At 39.1% G+C, this 20,321-nt stretch overlaps 1 protein-coding gene across 1 annotated transcript; it reads left to right on the top strand.

The window, feature by feature from the left end:
* Positions 1-9,168: 9,168 nt before the first annotated feature.
* On the top strand, positions 9,169-10,113 carry LOC136155925 (olfactory receptor 7A17-like). Its single transcript, XM_065918166.1, has one exon. It carries the CDS (start codon positions 9,169-9,171, stop codon positions 10,111-10,113), a length of 945 nt encoding a protein of 314 aa, XP_065774238.1.
* Positions 10,114-20,321: the final 10,208 nt, after the last annotated feature.

A 20,321-nucleotide genomic window follows, 5' to 3' on the forward strand; every position in this document is an offset into this window, starting at 1 on the left:
TGAATATAAGTTAAATAAGCATGGTGACAATATACACCTTTGATGGATTCCTCTCCCAGTTTGGAACCAGTTCAGGTCTAACTGTTACTTCTCGACCTGCATAAAGATTTTTCAGGAGGCAAGTACGGTGGTCTGAAATTCCCACCTCTTGAAGAATTTTCCACAGTTTGTTGTGATCCACACAATCAAAGGCTTTAGTGCAGTCAGTGAAGCAGAAGTAGATGTTTTTCTGGAATTCTCTTATTTTTTCTATAATCCAATAGATGTTGGCAATTTGATTTCTGGTTCCTCTGCCTTTTCTAAAACCAGCTTGTCCATCTGGGAGTTCTCAGTTCATATACTGTTAAAGCCTATCTTGCAGGATTTTTGCATGATCTTGCTCTCATGTGGAATGAGTGAAATTGTGCACTAGTTTGAACATCCTTTAGCATTTCCCTTCTTTGGGATTGGAATGGAAACTGACATTTACCATTCCTGTGGCCACTGTGGCCAAATTTCCTGAAAATACTGAGTGAAGCACTTTCACAGCATCGTCTTTAGGATGTGGAATAGCTCAGCTAGAATCCCATCACCTCCACTAGCTTTGTTTGTAGTGATGCTTCCTAAGGCTCACTTGACTTCACATTCCAGGATGTCTGGCTCTAGGTAAGTGATCATCCATTGTGGTTATCTGGGTCATTTCCCTATGACCCAGCAATCCCGCTGCTGGGCTTGCACACCAAGGAAACCAGAATCGAAAGAGACATGTGTACCCCAATGTTCATCACAGCACTGTTTACAATAGCCAGGACATGGAAGCAACCTAGTTGTCCATCAGTAGACGAATGGATAAGAAACCTGTGGTACATATACACAATGGAATATTATTCATCCATTAAAAAAAATGCATTTGAATCAGTTCCATTGAGTTGGATGAAACTGGAGCCTATTATACAGAGTGAAGTTAGCCAGAAAGAAAAACACCAATACAGTATAACACATAAATATGGAACTTAGAAAGCTGGTAATGATAACCCTGTATGTGAGACAGCAAAAGAGACACAGATATCTTGAACAGTCTACAGGATGCTTGGGGCTGGTGTGCTGGGATGACCCAGAGGGATGGGATGAGGAGGGAGGTCGAAGAGGGGTTCAGGATAGGGAACACATGTACACCCATGGAGGACTCAAGTCAATGTATGGCAAAAGCAATACAATGTTGTAAAGTAAAATTAATTAGTTTAAAATAAATAAACAAATAAAAATTCCTAGAGGACAACAGAAAAAAATCTTTTCTTGTATAATTTTTCTATGTATTCTTGCCACCTTGTCTTAATATCTCCTGCTTCTTTTAGTTCCATACCATTTCTGACCTTTATTGAGCTCATCTTTGCATGAATTGTTCCCTCAGTATCTCTACTCATCTTGAAGAGAACTCTAGTCTTTCCCATTGTATTGTTGCCCTCTATTTCTTTGCATTGATCATTGAGGAAGGTTTTCTTATCTCTCCTTGCTATTCTTTGGAAATCTGCATTCAGATGGATATATCTTTCCTTTTCTCTTTTGCCTTTTGCATCTCTTCACTTTTCAGTTATTTGTAAAGCCTCTTCAGACAACCATTTTGCCTTTTTACATTTCTTTTCTTGGGGATGGTTTTGATCACTACCTGTGGACATGTTATGAAACTCCATCCATAGTTCTTCAGGCACTCTATCAGGTCTAATCCCTTGGATCTATTTATCACTTCCACTGTGTGATCACAAGGGATTTAATTTAAGTTGTACCTGAATGATTTAGTGATTTTCCCTACGTTCTTCTATTTAAGTCTGAATTTTACAATAAGGATTGCAAAAATAAATCCCGACCAAGGGATTTATGCAAATACATGCCTACTGCAGCATTTCTTGGAACTTATATATCTCAGTATCCTTTCTATCTCTGGATATTCACATAAAAAGTTTTATATGAAAATGGGCACACTAAAGATCTTAAATTACTATTAATTATAGCACTTGCAATTATTTTATTACCAATGATGCTGTATATATATTTCATTTTTTTAGTCATTTACTTTCTTGATAAAAAACATTGTCTGTGAGAGTCCTTTGTTTTGTATGCTTTGATTGGATTGGTTGCATTCCTATATTTGATCACACTTTTCAACAAAAATTTGATGTTTCATTTATTCACAAAATTATTGCATGCAATTTAATTATTTTATGTATGTAGATGTATTAGTGAGAATGTTTGATAGCATATACTCAGTCATATGTTGTTCTTTTTATTACTCAGTTCAGCTAAGTCACACTGCTGTGTCCAACTCTTTGCGACTCCATGGACTGCAGCAATGCAGACTTCCCTGTTGATCATCAGCTCCCGGAGCTTGCTCAAACTCATGTCCGATGAGCTGGTGATGCCATCCAACCACCTCATCTTCTCTCATCCCCTTCTCCTCCTGTCTTCAGTCTTTCCCAGCATCAGGGTCTTTTCTAAGGAGTCAGTTCCTTGTATCAGCTGGCCAAAGTATTGGAGTTTCAGCTTCAACATCAGTCTTTCCAATGAATATTCAGTATTGATTTCCTTTAGGATTGACTGGTTTGATATCCTTGGAGTCCAAGGGACTCTCAAGGGTCTACTCCAACACCAAAATTCAAAAGTATCAATTCATCAGCGCTCAGCCTTCTTTATAATTCAACTCTCATATCCCTACCTGACTACTGGAAAAACCACAGCTTTGACTAGATGGAATTTTTTGGCAAAATGATGTCTCTGCTTTTTAATATGCTGTCTAGGTTGGTCATAGCTTTTCTTCCAAGGAGCAAGCGCCTTTCATTTTCATGGATGCAGTCACCATCTGCAGTGATTTTGGAGTCCAAGAAAATAAAAAGTTTGTCACTGTTTCCATTGTTTCCCCATCTATTTGCAAAGAAGTGATGAGACAGGATGCCATTTTTTGAATGCTGAGTGTTAAGCCAGCTTTTTCTCTCTCCTCTTTCACTTTCATCAAAAGGCTCTTTAGTTCCATATTACTTAGTCATGTGGTGTTCCTTCCATTGCTTTTCTACTTTTTGGCTTTTTTTTTTTTTTTTTTTACTGCAATAATTGAACTGTCATTTTAATACTTGTCACTTGAAAATCCTTGTTAAAAACAAAAAGTGAATGTTCTTTTGCATAGTGCTAATAAATAACCTTTTATACATTTATATACATAGAAATCTCTTACTTGTTATTGCTCTTATCAGTCTTTCTTGATAAACATATTTATCAATATATTTATCAAATATGATAAATAAACTTATTTCTAAAAGTTGTATCACCTTTGTTGAGCACCCTGAAAGCATTCTTCTTTGCCATTGGAAAAAGATCACCTTCATCTTTTATAACTGTATTTGAATCCAAATATACTAATATGTGAACAAATTGTAACGAGTACTCCTATATTCCCACATTTTAAAATCCTTTAAGTAATTTTATTTCTAAGCCTTTGGCAGTTTAAGTTGAAATAGTAGCCCATGTTGATATCACTAAATTGTTAATATTTTATGTCCTTATAGAAGTTAATTGTAGATTTTTATTCATATTGTTGCATTCAGTTATCTTGAAATCACTATGAAAAGTGAAAATATTAGTTGCTTAGTCATATCTTACTCTTCAGGATTTCAGGGACTGTAACTCATCAGGCTCCTCTGTCCATGAAATTCTCCAAGCAAGAATACTGGAGTGGGTAGCCTTTCCCTCTCCAAGGGATCTTCCCGATCCAGGAATTGAATCTGGGTCTCCTTTATTGCAGGTGGATTCTTTACTGACTGAGCCAGCTGGAAAGCCCAATGTACATCTCTAATGTACCTTATTCTTGATTCTTTCTACAAATAATTGAACATCTACTATGTGGCACTGTTTCTAGGAACATTGAGTATTACATTCAGTTAAAACTCAGCAGTGGCCACAGGACTGGAAAGGGTCAGTTTTCCAATCCCAAAGAAGGGCAGTGCCAAAGAATGTTAAAATTACTGCACGATTGCACTCATCTCACACTCCAGCAAAGTAATAATCAAAATTCTCAAAGCCAGGCCTCAACAGTACATGAACCATGAACTTCCAGAAATTCAAGCTGGATTTTGAAAAGGCAGAGGAAAAAGAGATCAAATTGCCAACATCCATTGGATCATAGAAAAGAGAGTTCCAGAAAATATCTACTTCTGCTTTATTGATTACACCAAAACCTTTGACTGTGTTGATCACAACAACCAGTGTAAAATTCTTCAAGAGATTGGAACACCAGACCACAGACCACCTGACTTGTCTCCTGAGAATTCTGTATGCAGGTGAAGATGCAACAGTGAGAACTGAATATGGAACGACAGACTGGTTGAAATTGGGAAAAGAGTATGTCAAGGCTGTGTATTGTAACTCTGCTTATTTAACTTATATTCAGAGGACATCATGCAAAATGCCAGGCTGGATGAAGCACAAGCTGGAATCAAGATTGCTGGGAGAAATATCAATAGTCTCAGATATGCAGAGCACCACCCTTATGGCATAAAGTGAAGAGGAAATAAAGGGCCTCTTGATGAAGGAAAGAGAAGAGTGAAAAAACTGGTTTAAAACTCAACATTTAAAAAACTAAGATCATGACATCCAGTTTCATCACTTCATGGCACATAAATGGAGAAACAATTGGAACAGTGAGAGGCTTTATTTTTGGGGGCTCCAAAATCACTGCATATGGTGAGTGTGGCCATGAAATCAAAAGATGCTTGCTCCTTAGAAGAAAAGCTATGACCAATCTACACAGCATATTAAGAAGCAGAGACATTACATTGCCAACAAAGGTCCATCTAGTCAAAGCTATAGTTTCTCCAGTGGTCGTGTATGGATGTTAGAGTTGGACTATACAGAAGACTGAACACCAAAGAACTGATGCTTTTGAACTGTGGTGGTGGAGTCGACTCTTGAGAGTCACTTGGATTGCAAGGAGATCAAACAAGTCAGTCCTAAAGAAAATCAGTCTTGAATATTCACTGGAAGGACTGATGGTGAAGCTAAAGCTCCATTACTATGGCCATCTGATGCAAAGAGCTGACTCCTTAGAAAAGACCCTGATGCCGGGAAAGATTAAGGCAGAAGGAGAAGGGGATGACAGAGGATGAGATGGTTGGATGACATCACTGAGTTGATGGACATGAGTTTGAGCAAGCTCTGGGAGATGGTGAAGGACAGGGAAGCCTGGGTTGCTGCAGTCCATGGGGTTTGCACAGAGTCAGAGATGACTGAGTGACTGAAGTGAAGTGCATGTCTACTCTTTTGCCAATTTTATTACTAATCTATGTCACATAATTATGTCAATACCATTTTTTGCTTCTTTAAGTTATTTTTTCATTTGAAGTATAGTTGATATGGGCTTTCCTGGTGGTGCTAGTGGAAAAGAACCTACTTGCCAATGCAGGATACTTGAGATGTGGGTTTGATCTGTGAGTTGGCAAGATCCCTTGGAGGAGGGCATAGCAACCCTTTTCATTATTCTTGCCTGGAGAATACCATGGACAGAGGTCCGTGGCAGGTTACTGTCCATAGGGTTGCAAAGAATTGGACCCAGCTGAAGCGACTTAACACACACAAGGATAAAGTGCAAGGAGGTTAGACTTCTGGAAGGCAGGCAAGTTCATGGGGAGAGGGTAATAAAAACTAGATTCTCTGACTTCTAATTATCCTTCTGGGAAAAGAGACTCATCTGGAAAATTTCCTATCTAGAACAGTGTCCCACAGGGAAGTGTTGAGCTCAGATGTGGGAGTAAAAATGGAAACAGTGCCTAATGAACGGACATGGGGAGCTGTAAAATCTCCTTGGCTGAATCCCTCAATCTGTACAACCTTGGGGTGCAAAGGGCATGGTTATTGGTTTTGGAGTCCTACATCTGAGTAAGGACCAATGCTTCCCTCTTTCCTTCTGACATGCCTAAGAACAGAGCTGCAGTCTTCATCATCAACCATCCACGGAGGAACTTGGATATACACACGGGGACTTTCCTCTTGTCGTCCCCATCCAGGTGAGTGTGAGAGTCCTATAGGCAGTTCAAGGAAGTTTGAGAGAGAATACAAGTGGAAAACCTTTTTCTGAGGTCACTTGAGAGCCTAGTTGGCCCACACCAGGGCTGAGATATTAGCCATTGTTGTTTACTAGCTTGACTAATTAACTTACAATTCATTTATTCAATATGTTAAGGAAGTGTTTGATGAACTCAGCAGCACAAGAATGAGTGTTGACAATTAACTGATGGGAATAGAAATCCAGTTGGTTGAGGATGAGGAAGCAATGAGGAGCATAAAGTGGTTCCAGTAAAATCAGAGCATGTTAGAGCAGTTATACATTTAAGGAGAGAAAGAAAAGTTGGTTTGGAGGCATGGGAAATGAAATACCCACATTTACAAAAAGACTCTTAAATTTGGGAAGTATTTGAATACCTTCCATTTTTATTAGAAAGAGCCACATCTATGGAAGTATATATTGCCTTGCAATAGCGTTCTTGAGACAAACATTTCACAGTATCTTTCCTCACATTAGATATTCACAGGAAAATATTGTGCTTAGAATGCAAAGAGGGGTATGAAAAGGAATCTTACTTTGGAATTCTTAAATACCAAGAGGTAGGGAAGCAAGGGAGACATTTGAAGGTAGAAGGAAAAAATAAGCAAATTCACATCTCTGTGATACTTAATAATTTAGTAACAGAAGGGAACTATGCTAAAGTTTTACACATATTGACTAAATTTGCCTTCCAAATTAGGAGGATAGATACCACTCTCCCCACTATTTGAATTAGGTCATTAATGCTCAGAATGGGTCTGTAGAACCACTACATTTAAACGGCTAATATGTGATAGCACTGAGTTTCAAAAGTCAGTTTTCTGAATCAAAAGCTTTGTATTCAAGATCATTTACAAAAGTCTGTTACCATTTATCCTTTAAAATCCTCATCTATTATTGTGTATTGTCTATTTTCTGTTGTCAGTTGTGGGTTTATTGCCTTGGAAGTGTTAGTTGCTCAGTTGTGTCCAACTCTTTGTGACCCCGTGCCTGTAGACCACCAGGCTCCTCTATCCATGGGTTTTTCCAAGGAAGAATACTGGAGTGGGTTGCCACTTCCTACTTCAGGGAATCTTCATGACCCAAGGATCAAACCTGGGTCTCCTGCATTTCAGGCAGATTCTTTACCATCTGAGCCACCAAGGAAGCCCTTATTCTCTTTGCTCACTTTCTACTGGAATGCTCCTGTTGTCCTATAATGATTATTCCTTCCTGCTTTGATAAATTGCTCTAAAATATTTCATGAGGTATTTTGAGCATCAAGGTAATATAACTGGTGTTGGAAAGCTACCAGAATCAATGACTCTTTCTCTTTTCCATGGTCTCTTAGGGACCAGCTGAGTTTATTAAATTTTGCTTTGAGAACGAAAATATTCAATACAGGGTTGTGGGGGTCTCGATAATGTAGATCCTTGATGCCATCAGACTTGTCCTGGAGGATGAAACGTCTGCATAACAGAGGTATACATGCCCCAAGACCTGTACCCTAGGACAAGGCAACCACTAAGGAATGTGACCCACAGGTAGACCTTATTTTCTTCCACAGGAATTTTCACTCTCTCAATTTTTTGAACTACTTTTAATTTTCTTTTTAGTGCATACATCTGGCATACATCAGTCATGTCCAACCCTTTCCAAGCCCATGGACTGTAGCCCACCAGGCTCCTCAGTCCATGGGATTCTCTAGGCAAAAATGCTGGAGTGTGTTGCCATGGTCTCCTCCAGCGGATCTTCCCAACCCAGGGATTAAACCCATGTCTCTTGCATCTCCTGTAATGCAGGGGATTATTTACTGCTGAACCACAGGGGAAGCCCAATACAGAGCCCAAGGTAGTCATATTTGAGTGGAATATAGTGCATGGGAAGCTTACCATCTAGAATTGGGTACTATTTCTACATCTAGGGCAAAGGTAACGTAGGGATGATGACTTTCTTTCATCACTCCTTTCATAATTATTGTGGTCAAAAGTGAGAAGAGCCAGAGAGTAACAAGCCCAGTAAGACATGATGTGTGTAAGTGTGTGTTGTGGGGAATGAGCAATTCTCTGGGAAGTGATACTTAAATTTATCCACTCCAAAATGTTACCCTTAAAACTCAGACACAACAATTTCAACCAGAAGATGCAAATAAAGGAATCAATTCATTTTAATTCACAGGAATCAAAACAAATATAAAAATGTGAAAGTAACAACATGTGGATGAGGGACTCCTTGTGTCTGAAGGTTCAGCTGTAGCAGGAAGACCTTGTTCCTTAGCATCCTCTGATACCATTTCTCCTCACACTCGCTCTTGCTTATTCCCCTTGACACTTTTGCTGCCTTTTGAGTCTTCAATATTTGAAACAAGCCCTACCCTCTGGTACTTTGCAGAGTCTTTTCCTAATAGGGCACACTAGGTCCCCAGGTAAACTGATGTCTCTGGATTGTCTTACTTCAGGTCTCTTTTTTTGCAGATCTCCCTGAACTATCACTAAAATGTAACATATACATGCATGGCAATTTATACCTGCCTTTTTTTTTTTTTTCCCCATATCATCTGTTACCACATGAGACAGCATATGCATATTTTTCCATTGTCTCACTCATATTCTTTCTTCAACTTTGCATTGTTGGAAGTTTTGTTCTCAGCATCTTCACACATTTACCCTAGAAGATGGTTGGTATTCAACATGAATTTTTAGAATATATGAAAGGCATTTGCTTTAAAACTGTATAATCATTTGCTATTAATTTCTCCCAATCTGAGGGCTGTCTTTTCACCTTGCTTATAATGTAAATCCATGGATGATTCATGTCAATGTATGACAAAACCCACTACAATATTGTAAAGTAATTAGCCTACAACTAATAAAAATAAATGGAAAAAAATAGAAAACAAAAAAAAAAAATAAAACTGTATAATCATGACCTCTTGGGAAAAAGTTTGAGTGTTAAACAGGAATTTCGAATCATAGATGACACAGTAGATTCCTTAAAGATGATTAAATATTGTAATTCATTGCATTTTACTGTGTTAATGTACACACAGGTAGAAATTAATCATGCTACTTTTTTTCTTGCCTAGTAGTGATCACCACCACATGGTGCAAAGAAATGATACAGGAATGGCACAATTTATTCTTCTAGGATTATCAGAGGAACTAGAACTGCAGCCTCTCATATTTGGACTTTTCCTCTCCATGTACCTGATTAGTATGTTTGGGAATCTGCTCATCATTCTTGCCACCATCTCAGACTGCCACCTCCACATTCCCATGTACTTCTTCCTCTCCATCCTGTCCTTTGTAGACATCTGTTTCATCTCCACCACCGTCCCAAAGATGCTGCAGAACATAAGGACACAGAGCAAAGTCATTTCCTATGAAGGCTGCATCACCCAGATGCATTTTTACATGCTATTTGTAGAATTGGAGAACTTAACTCTAACTGTCATGTCCTATGACCGCTTCATAGCCATCTGTCACCCCCTGCACTATACAGTCATCATGAGCCCTATTCTCTGTGGACTGATGGTGCTGGTGTCCTGGATGATGAGTGCCCTGAATTCCTTGGTACAAAGCTTACTGGTATTGAGACTGTATTTCTGTTCAGTCTTGGAAATCCCCCACTTTTTCTGTGACTTGAAAGAAGTACTCCAACTTGCCTGTTCTGACACCTTTGTTAATAACACTGTGATGTATTTTGCAGTTGGGCTCTTTGGTGCTATCCCCCTGACTGGTGTATGTTACTCATACTCTAGGATAGTTTCCTCCATATGTAGAATCTCATCAGCTGAGGGGAAGTATAAAGCATTTTCCACCTGTGCATCTCACCTCTCTGTTGCTTCCTTATTCTATTGTACGGGTTTAGGATTGTATCTTAGCTCTACTGGAACCCACAGCTCACACTTAAGTGCAATAGCCTCGGTGATGTACATTGTGGTCACGCCCATGCTGAACCCTTTCATCTACAGTCTGAGAAATAAAGACATAAAGAGGGCTCTGAGAAGATTCTTTGGAGTGGCAGCTATGAAAGGGCCATTTGTCCTGGGGCTGAGGAAGTGCTGGTAATTGCAGCGCTCAAAACATTAGAGTCAGAAATTGGGATTCTTGATCAGATTGTGGAAAGAGCACTTGTTATTTATATATATTGCCTCTCTTTTGCATTCTTTGATTTAAAATTCAGCATATAATTTAAGTAACTCAATTGATTAAGCTTTCTTAATAGCTGATGCATGGACAATTCTCCATTTTTTTTCTATTTTTCTACTTTCCATAAATTTTTCCCAAACATGGTTGAGAAATATTTCGAAATTTCCATTTATTTGGTAGGAAAAATTGGATTCCTTAAGGCCTTTATCTTAAGCAACATCCATCTTCTCAAGGAATTTTTAAAAATTCTTCTCTACTCAAGAGGAAAAACTGCCTTTGGCCGCTAAAGTAACTTATAGAATTCAACTGCAGAGTAAAGTCTGAAACCAATGTTTTGATTTTGGCTCTGTCATTTTTCTTTATCATCAGTTTAACTGTCCTTTCTGATAACATCGACTTTATTCAAGCCACTGCGTTTTACAAATAGTCTCCTGGTGTCATACAATTATTCAGCCTGTGTCTCCAATATCTACCACTTGTTGTTCCTGTTGTTGTTTAGTCGCTATATCGTGCTTGCCTCTTTTGCAATACCACGGACTGTAGCCTGCCAGGCTTCTCTGTCCATGGAATTTTCCAGGCAGGAATACTGGAGCATCCCCCTTGAGCCTCCCTCCCACACCATACTACTCCTCTAGGTTGTCACAGAGTACCAAGTTGAGCTCCTTGTGTTATTCTTTTTTGGATGAAAAATTCCTGTGCTGCCTACAAGTATGGCTTCTCTATTGGTCTGAACAAGGGATCTTCTCTTTTATAAATTTTGTCATAATCAGTAAAGAATTAGAAACAGTAAAAGAACAATAGCCAGGTAAACCATTACACATCTGCTTCCTGCTCAGGAGTCTTCAATCTTCATGGTCAAAGAATGACTCACAATAATCCTTAAATTTTTTACCCAGTCTGTGATTCAGGATCACCATTCATCTGCACAGCATGCATGTCCTTCCAACCTACCCAAGTTCCCTGGAACAGAACCTTAAATGAGATTATTGATAATCCAGTTATGTGAAACAAGTTTAAACAATAATCAGGAATATTGTCTCCAAATCAACAGATATGCTTAAAATAAAAAGTAGTAGACCATTATATCTGCTTTCATTGCCATTTGCATTGATTTTTATATCAGTTGACAATTGCTGCATAACAAGCTGTCTTAAATCATATGGTTTATTAAAGTGCCTTTCATATCAAATGAGATCATACAGTTGGTAATGTTCTGGTCCACTTTTCAGATGCTCATAAGTTCATAGAGCTGTAAGTCTCTACATTGTGTATGTTGTGTATGATCCTATCAACCCAATGTGCTCACTCTGCACCAATGCAGAGCCTTCACAATAATGAATTCAAGAATACTAGACTCAAAAAATCCCCAAGGCATAAGCCATACTACGTTTGTCTATATTAGATACTGGTGTCTCCCACATGTATCACCCTGATTCCTTTCCTTTCATATGTGAGCTTTCTCAGTCCAACTACAAACTGCCAGCTCCTGGAGTTCTTTGCCCAAGAGCTTCATTGGACGAACAGCTTTGTCTGGTCAATCTCTGCCAACTTGCATGGCTATCTACTAGTTACAGTGAAATGTACTTCTTCTCATACAGCATGCCCATACTTGACCTCTAGAAATTAATTATTAGTAGTACTTTACCTGAAACATGTCTGCCTACAAGGTGATCTTTCCCAGGCAAACTGGGAAAGAGACATCCATGTCTCTCATTGGAGGTGTCTGTCTTTCTTTATGTTTCAAGCTAGTTGGTGTCTTGGGCATCATGCCTCCCCTGAGAGGGAACAGCTCAGTGCCATAAATGGCTTTTTGTGCTGTGATTTCTCCCCCCAAAAGTGAGAGCATATGAGTGAGAGCCCAGCTTCCCCAGCTGTGCAGAAGACCCAGCTCTTTCATGCCCATCCAGAAAACTGACATGAACTTCGTGAGAAGGAAGTGGGGAGAAACTGGAAGAACAGCAGCTAAGACTCTTAAAAGGCATCATAGTTAAGCAGATTCTAACAACTGCATCATGAACTTCATCGGGAAATATTCTAAATGTGTTGATGATTGTACATATCTGTAAATGTGCTAAAAAATTGAATTGTACATTTCAGATTGGTGAATTATATGGCATGTGAATTATATCTCTATAAAACTTAAAAAAAATCCAACATTTTTTAAAGAAGAAAAAATTAAACTACAGTTTGCTCTCCCTGATAAGTATATATGGAAAAAATGTAAACAAAAAAGTGGTAAACCAAATTCTACAGAGGGTTAAGAAGATCATACCCCAGGATCGCATGGGGATAATTCCTGGGCCACAAAAGCATTGTGCATTGAAGAATGTTTGGCAGCATTCCTGGCCTCCACCCACCAGGCAGCAGTAGCACCTGTCCAACTGTAACAACCACAACATCTGCAGAGAATCTCCAGTGTGCCCTGGAAGCAAAATCACCACAGCTGGGATACACTGTCCTATAGCATGAGAACTGGAAATATCTTGAGGGAGTTCCAATCAAAACTCATCCCTTACTCAGTTCATAACTTTGGACAGATCTCTTAGTTCCATTGCTTCAAGTGCAGAATGAGGTAGATCATAGTATGGATACCGGACAATGAACTTTCATAAGAAATAAGAAAATCAACTTTCGGGAAAAATAAGACAACCAATAAAATGCTCCAAGTTCAGCACATGGTGCATCATAAAAGCCAAATGTATAATATAATCAACATTTAAAAAATGTTAATGGCATCTCTTAATTTTTATCACTAACATGAATTTCCCAGTTGATTTTGCAAATGTATCATGAATCTAAGGTCTACAGTCCCAGTGTATCTAGAACAAAAATAGAACACTGCTATCCCTTGTTGAGAAAGGGAATATCAATTTTCTAGAGATTTCAGAAGATGTTCTCACCACAAGACAATACTTTGGAGGTCCATGTGTCCTACTCAAGAAAGGTTCCTCAGCCTTAGATTTGGAGAAACTGTCAACTTGAGGTTGTGATAAAGTGCAGTGAAGTCAGGGCTCTGGAAGCCAGATGAGTTCATGGAAAAGGAATAGTAAATCTGAACTCATCTGTCTTCTGATCTGGTCTCCTGGGGACAGAGAATAAGCAGGGGAAGAAATTCCTCCTGTCCAGACAAGAGTCCCACAGGATTATGATGTATTCAGAGGTGGCAGTAACCATGGAAACTGTGCCTAATGAGTGGACACAGAGAGCTGTAACTGTCTCTCCAGCTGCAGTCCCACAGCAGGGCTAACCTTGGGTAGGCAGGACATGGTTGCTGCTTTTGTTGTTGCAAATCTGGCTGGAGAACCAGAGCTTCACTCCTTCCTGCCATCCTGTCTGAAGCAAGAGCTTCAATCTCCATCATCAACTCTTCAGGGAAGAATTGGATTTCCACACTAAACTGTCAATTTCCAAGAATTGGAGAACTTCCACTCAGAGACTCTGTTCAGATGAGTCTGACAGTGAGAGTAATTTCAGGGAAGATTCAGAGGGAATGTAAGTGAAGACTTTGGAGACCTCCAAAGTCACAGGAAAGTTCAGCCAGCCTAATCTAGAGCTAAGAGATTGCCATGTTTTTCTCAGTGGACTGATATATTCAAAATTGACATGTTTAATATACTAAAAATAGTGTCTGTGGACTCAGTAATACAAGGATAATTGTTGAGAATTAACTGATGGGAGTGGAATTCCACTTGGATGAGAATGAAGAAGGCATGGGAAGCACAAAGTGGTTCCCATAAAATTAGAACATATCTGAGGTGTTTGGCAGTTCAGAGGAGTAGGAAAACAGAATATTGAGTTTCGAGATGTGAACAGCGAAGTTTTTGCAAACGAGGTGTATTTGAACATATTGCATTTTTTGTGAGAATGATACAGACCCATGGAAGTACATAGTATGTTACAACAGCAATTCATGACACTTGCTTTTCTCAGCATTATCTCCCACTTGGTATTAACATGATAAAGAATATTTTGTGTAATATGCATGAAGGAATATGCCAGCGAACACTGCTTAGTAATTATTTCATTACCTGGGAGGCTAAATATATGTCTGGCTTTGTTGGTGCTGTGGACTGTCCCCCACCAGGCTCCTCTACCCAAGGGATTTCCCAGGCTCTTAAGAATATTAGAGCAGATTGCCATTTCCTTCTTCAGACGGTCTTCCCAACCCGAGGATCAAACCTGAGTCTCCTTCTTTGGCAGGTGGATTCTTTAAAAATCTTTGGCTTTGATAGACATTTACTTTCTAAATAAGAATTGTCTTTGGAAGTATTTAGCTTTGTGTCCTGGTATCTGAGTGTTTTATCCATTTTCAAAATCCCATTCTTAAAAAAAAATTTTTTTTTTTTAAACAAGATTGTCGTATTTAATTCTTCTGTACCATGCATAGATACATTAGTGGTGTTGTGTGGAAGTTTATAAATTATGTGTGATCAAATCTATCAGTCAGTCACAGTGCTTCCCTCATTGCTTTTAAACATGAAATTTTTTTTGCATCCTTAATAGCAAGGAATAGATTTTTATGCATATTACTATCTTATTTAGCACCCAGTTTTCCTTATTTCTACTGTTTTATGCCTTGTGATTAAATCTATAGTTTTCAAAAAGCAATTATCTCCTGTCAAGTTGTGGAACATACTCATCTGTATGCAACTAAAGAGCTCTTGCATTGTTTAATAAGCATGACTGATCCCATTAATAATTATATAGAATGAAATTATAAGTTAGATACTGCTTCCTTCAGTATGGATTAAAAACTATATTTTGCTATTCTTCTATTTCCAAGGTGTCCCATTCATTTTAAATTACAGACCCATGTTGTTGTAATTAATATATTATCATTTTATATATTTTTGAGATATTAGTATTACATGTTTATTCAATTTGATACAATTATTTGAATCTACTCTATTTAGCAGAGCTTTATTTTCAGCACCACTTTTATATTTATTGACTTGTCATTTTCTTAAAATTTGTTTCAACTTAAATGCACACTTTGGTGAAAACCTAGAAGTAAAACAAACCAGATGATGTCTCTGCTCATTTGGATAATACATTATAATAGAGAAAGCAAAGACAATGAAGTAAATGCTTTTATTACATTAGGTAAGTGAATTTGCTCAGTCATGTCCGACTCTTTGCGACCCCATGGGCTGTAGCCCACCAGGCTCCTCCATCCATGGGATTCTCCAGGCAAGAATACTGGAGTGGATTGCCACTACATAAAGTAGACAGGCATAAATCATATGAAGGAAGTGGGTAGATTGTTATCAAAAACGCAGGGTTTTATAGCGTGTGTTCAGCAGTAGAGTGTCATTATCCTGTTGGATGAGGAACAGAATTAGAATGACAGTGTGCTCATTGGTTTGTCAAAAAAGATATCAAAGTCCAAACCACAAGAAATCAAATGTGAGAAAAGGGCCAGGCTCACCCACTACTTGTAGATATAAAAGCAAGTGTGGTTAAATAAACATGGAGTAGGAAAAGGAACAGCAGTTAGATCAGGGGCTTGAGGTGGGCACCATCATGAAGCAAGTGGAGTAGCCAGTATGTGGTCCCTTGAGCCTGACGTTGCTTCAGCACAGAGCTACTGCCCTTCTTTTTGAGACTGGCTCTTCTGACAGTGTCTTCACTCATTAGCATCACTGACCATTTAAAACTACTTTTTTTTCCTTTACTGCAGTGGATTCTAATTTTTTTTTAGTGTATCCCAGAATAAACATGCATTTAACAGAGGGATCAATCATGTGCATGTGCAAACACACAACTGCATATAGGTACACACACACATACACACAAACAACTGGAGCTTCCCAGGTGTCTCAGTGGCAAAGAATATTCTATCAGTGCAGGAGACACAGGTTTGATCCATGGGTCGGGAAGAACCCGTGCTGAAGTAAATGACAACCTACTCTGGTATTCTTGCCTGGGAAATCCCATGGACAGAGGAGACTAGCGGGCTATAGTCCATGCGGTCAAAGAAGCGGACACAACTGAGCATGTGCATACACACACACATACACACACACAACTAAACAAAGAGAATAAATACCAGTAATAACCATTAATTTACTGATAGGAAGGAACTCTGCTAAAGTTATTATATGAATTGACTAAAACTATCAGCTACCTGGGGAGGTTGGACACTATTTGTGTGAGAATGAGAACATTTAGAATACATTGGATGTTTCTCCAAATTCAAACAGTAGTGGTAGATCCAAGATTTAAAATTTGATTTCAAAATTTTGCATATAACACCACTTAAGAAGGTCTTTTACCATTTCATCTTTAAAATCTTCACTGTTTTTAGAAATGAGGTGCTTCATTTTGTAAATTGTGGCTTCAGTCCCTTTGCTCATGTTTCTAGTGGATAGGATGTCTTGATCTAGTAAATATATGACTCCTTTCTCATTTGGATAAATTGCTTTTTGTGGCTCTACTATTAATTGTTATTCTGGGAATCAAGAAGTTATAACTGGGGATGTAATGCTGCCAGAATTAGGGAAGCTTTCTCTTCTTCTCAATCTCTCAGAACCACCTGAGATTATTAGAACATTTCCCACATGATGTGCATCTATTTAATGTACCTCTATTTTTTTTTTTTTTTTAATTTCACTTATTTACTTTTGCCTGTGCTGGGTCTTCTTTGCTTCAGGGCTTTACTCCAGTTTCGGTGAATGAGAACTGCTCTCTAGTTGGGATGCATGAGCTTCTCATTGTGCTTGCTCCTCTTGCTGTGAAGCACTGGCTCTAGGGTGGGTGGGATCAGTAGTTGTGGCTCCTAGGCTTTAGAGCACAGGCTCAATAGTTGTGGCACATGGGCTTATCAGCTCTGAGGCATGTGGGATCTTCCTATATCAGGGATCAAACCTGTGTTTCCTGTATTGGCAGGTGGCCTCTTTACCACTGAGCCATCAGAGAAGCCCTATCTCTATTTCTTGAACTAAATTTTTTGTTGTTTAGTCACTCAGTCATGCCCAACCCTTTGTGACCCATGGACTGCAACATGCCAGGCTTCCCTGTCCTTCACCATCTCCTGCAGTTTGCTCAATCTCATGTCCTTTGAGTCAGGGTGCCATCCAACCTTCTCAACGTCTCTGGTCCCTTTCTCCTCCTGCCTTCAATCTTTCCCAGCATCAGGGTCCTTTCCAAAGAGTCAGCTCTTTGCATCAGGTGGCCAAAGTATTGGAGCTTCAGCTTTAGCATTAATCCTTCCAATGAATATTCAGGATTGATTTCCTTTAGGACTGACTGATTTGAACTTCTTGCAGTCCAAGGGACTCTCAAAAGTCTTCTCCAACACCACAGTTTGGAAGCATCAATTCTTCTGTGTTCAACCTTCTTTATGGTCCAACTCTCACATCCATACATGACTACTGGGAAAAAACCATAGGTTTGATTAGATGGAACTTTGTAGGCAAAGTAATGTCTATGCTTCTTAATATGCTGTCTAGGATTGTAATAATTTTTCTCAAAGGAGCAAGCATCTTTTAATTTCATGGCTGCACTCAACATCTGCAGTGATTTTGGAGCCCATGAAAATAAAATCTATCACTGTTTCTGTTGTTTCCCCACCTATTTGCCCTGAAGTGATGGGATGAGATGTTATGATCTTAGTTTTATGAATGTTGAGCTTTAAGTCAATTTTTTCAGTATCCTCTTTCACCTTTATCAAGAGGCTCTTTAGTTTGTCTTTGCTTTCTTCCATAAAGTTGGTATTATCTGCATATCTGAGGTTTTTTATATTTCTCCAGGCAATCTTGATTCCAGTTTGTGCTTCACCCAGTCCAGAATTTCTCATGATGTACACTGCATATAAGTTAAATTAACAGGGTGACAATATACAGCCTTGATATCCTCTTTAACCAACATGGAACCAATCCATTGTTCCATGTCTGATTCTGTTGCTTCTTGACCTGCATACAGATTTCTCAGGAGGCTGGTAAAGTGATCTGGTGTTCCAATCTTTTTAAGAATTTCCCGCAACTTGGTGTTATTCACACAAAGGCTTTAGCGTAGTCAATAGAGCAGAAGTAAATGTTTTTTTTTTTTTTTTTTTCCTGGAACGCTCTTGCTTTTTCTATGATCCAATGGATGTTGGCAATTTGACGTCTAGTTCTTCACATTTTTATAAATCCAGCTTGTGAATCTGGAAATTTACAGTTCACGCACCATTAAAATCCACCTTGGAAGATTTTGAGCATTATTTTGCTAGCATGTGAAATGATTGCAAATGTGTGGTAGTTTGACTATTCTTTGGCATTGCCTTTCTTTGGTATTGAAAAGAAGACTGACCTTTTCCAGTCCTGTGGTCACAGCTGAGGTTTCCAAATTTGCTGGTATATTGAGTGTAGCACTATTACAACATCATCTTTTAGTATTTGAAATAGCTCAGCTGGAATCCCATCATCTCCACTGCTTTGTTCATAGTGATGCTTCTTAAGGTTCACTTGACTTCACACTCCAAGATGTCTGATTCTAGGTGAGTGGTAACACCACTGTGGTTATCCAGATCATTAAGATCTTTTTTGTAGAGTCCTTCTGTGTATTCTTGCCACCTCTTCTTAATATCTTCTGCTTTTGTTAGATCCATAGCATTTCTGTCCTTTCTTGTACGCATCTTTGCATGAAATGTTCCCTTGTAATCTCTAATTTTTTTGATGAGATCTCTAGTCTTTCCCATTCTGTTATTTTCCTCTGTCTCTTTGCATTGTTCACTTAGGAAGACTTTCTTATCTCTCCTTGTTGAACTTGCATTCAGATGGGTGTATCTGTCCATTTTTCCTTTGCCTTTTGCTTCTCTATGAAAAGGCAAAATGATATGACACTGAAAGATAAACTCTCTGGGTTGGTAGGTGCCCAATATCCTACTGGAGAAGAATGGAGATTCTTCTTGGATCCAAGCTCCAAGAATGGAGCTCCAGAAGGGATGAAGACGCTGAGCCAAAGTGGAAACATATGTGTTTGGTGGTGAAAGTAAACTCTGATGCTGTAAAGAACAATATTGCATAGGAATCTGTAATGTTAGGTCCATGAATCAAGGTAAATTGAAAGTGATTAAGCAGAGATGGCTAGAGTGAACATCAACATTTTAGGAATCAGTGAACTAAAATGAATGGGAATGGGTGAATTTAATTCAGATGACCATTGTATCTACTACTGTGGCAAAGAGATGGGAAACAATGGAAACAGTGAGAGACTTTATTTGGGGGGAGGGGCTCCAAAATCACTGCAGATACTGACTGCAGCCATGAAATTAAGACGACTGCTCCTTGGAAGAAAAGTTATTACAATACTAGACAGAATATTTAAAAGCAGAGACTTTACTTTGCCAACAAAGGTCCATCTAGTCAGAGCTATGGTTTTTCCAGTAGTCATGTATTGATGTTAGTTGGACTACACAGAAAGCTGAGCACTGAAGAATTGATACTTTTGAACTATGGTGTTAGAGAAGACCCTTGAGAGTCCTTGGACTGCAAGGAGATACAACTAGCCCATCCTAAAGGAAATCAATCCTGAATATTAATTGGAAGGACGGATGCTGAAGCTGAAGTTCCAATATTTAGGCCCCCTGATGAGAAGAACTGACTTGTTGTAAAAGACACTGATGCTTGGAAAGATTGAAAGCAGGAAGAGAAGGGGACGACAGGGGATGAGATGGTTGTTTGGCATCACCGATTCGATAGACATGAGTTTGAGGGGGAGGAGCCAAGATGGCGGAGGAGTAGGACGGAGAGACCACTTTCTCTCCTAGAAATTCATCAAAAAAATAACTGAACGCAGAGCAAACTTCACAAAACAACTTCTGATCGCTAGCTGAGGTCATCAGGCGCCCAGAAAAGCAGCCCATTGTCTTCGAAAGGAGGTAGGACAAAATATAAAAGATAAAAAGCGAAACAAAAGAGCTAAGGACGGAGATCCGTCCCGGGAAGGGACTTAATAGAGGACGTTCCCAGACACCGGGAAACCCTCGCTCTGGCGGGCCTGGGGGAAGTGTTGGAATCTCAAGAGTTTGAATCTGACTGGGAGGGATACAATAAATAAAACCCACAGATTAAGAGCCTAAAAGCAACTCCCAGCAGAAAAGTACCCCAGACGCCCGCATCCGCCACCAGCAAGTGGGGACGGAA

This window comes from Muntiacus reevesi, chromosome 1, assembly GCF_963930625.1.
Source record: "Muntiacus reevesi chromosome 1, mMunRee1.1, whole genome shotgun sequence".
Classification (NCBI taxonomy): Eukaryota; Metazoa; Chordata; class Mammalia; order Artiodactyla; family Cervidae; genus Muntiacus; species Muntiacus reevesi.

Coding starts and splice junctions, on each gene's coding strand:
- LOC136155925 (XM_065918166.1), top strand. CDS start 9,169: ATGGCACAATTTATTCTTCTAGGATTATCAGAGGAACTAGAACTGCAG.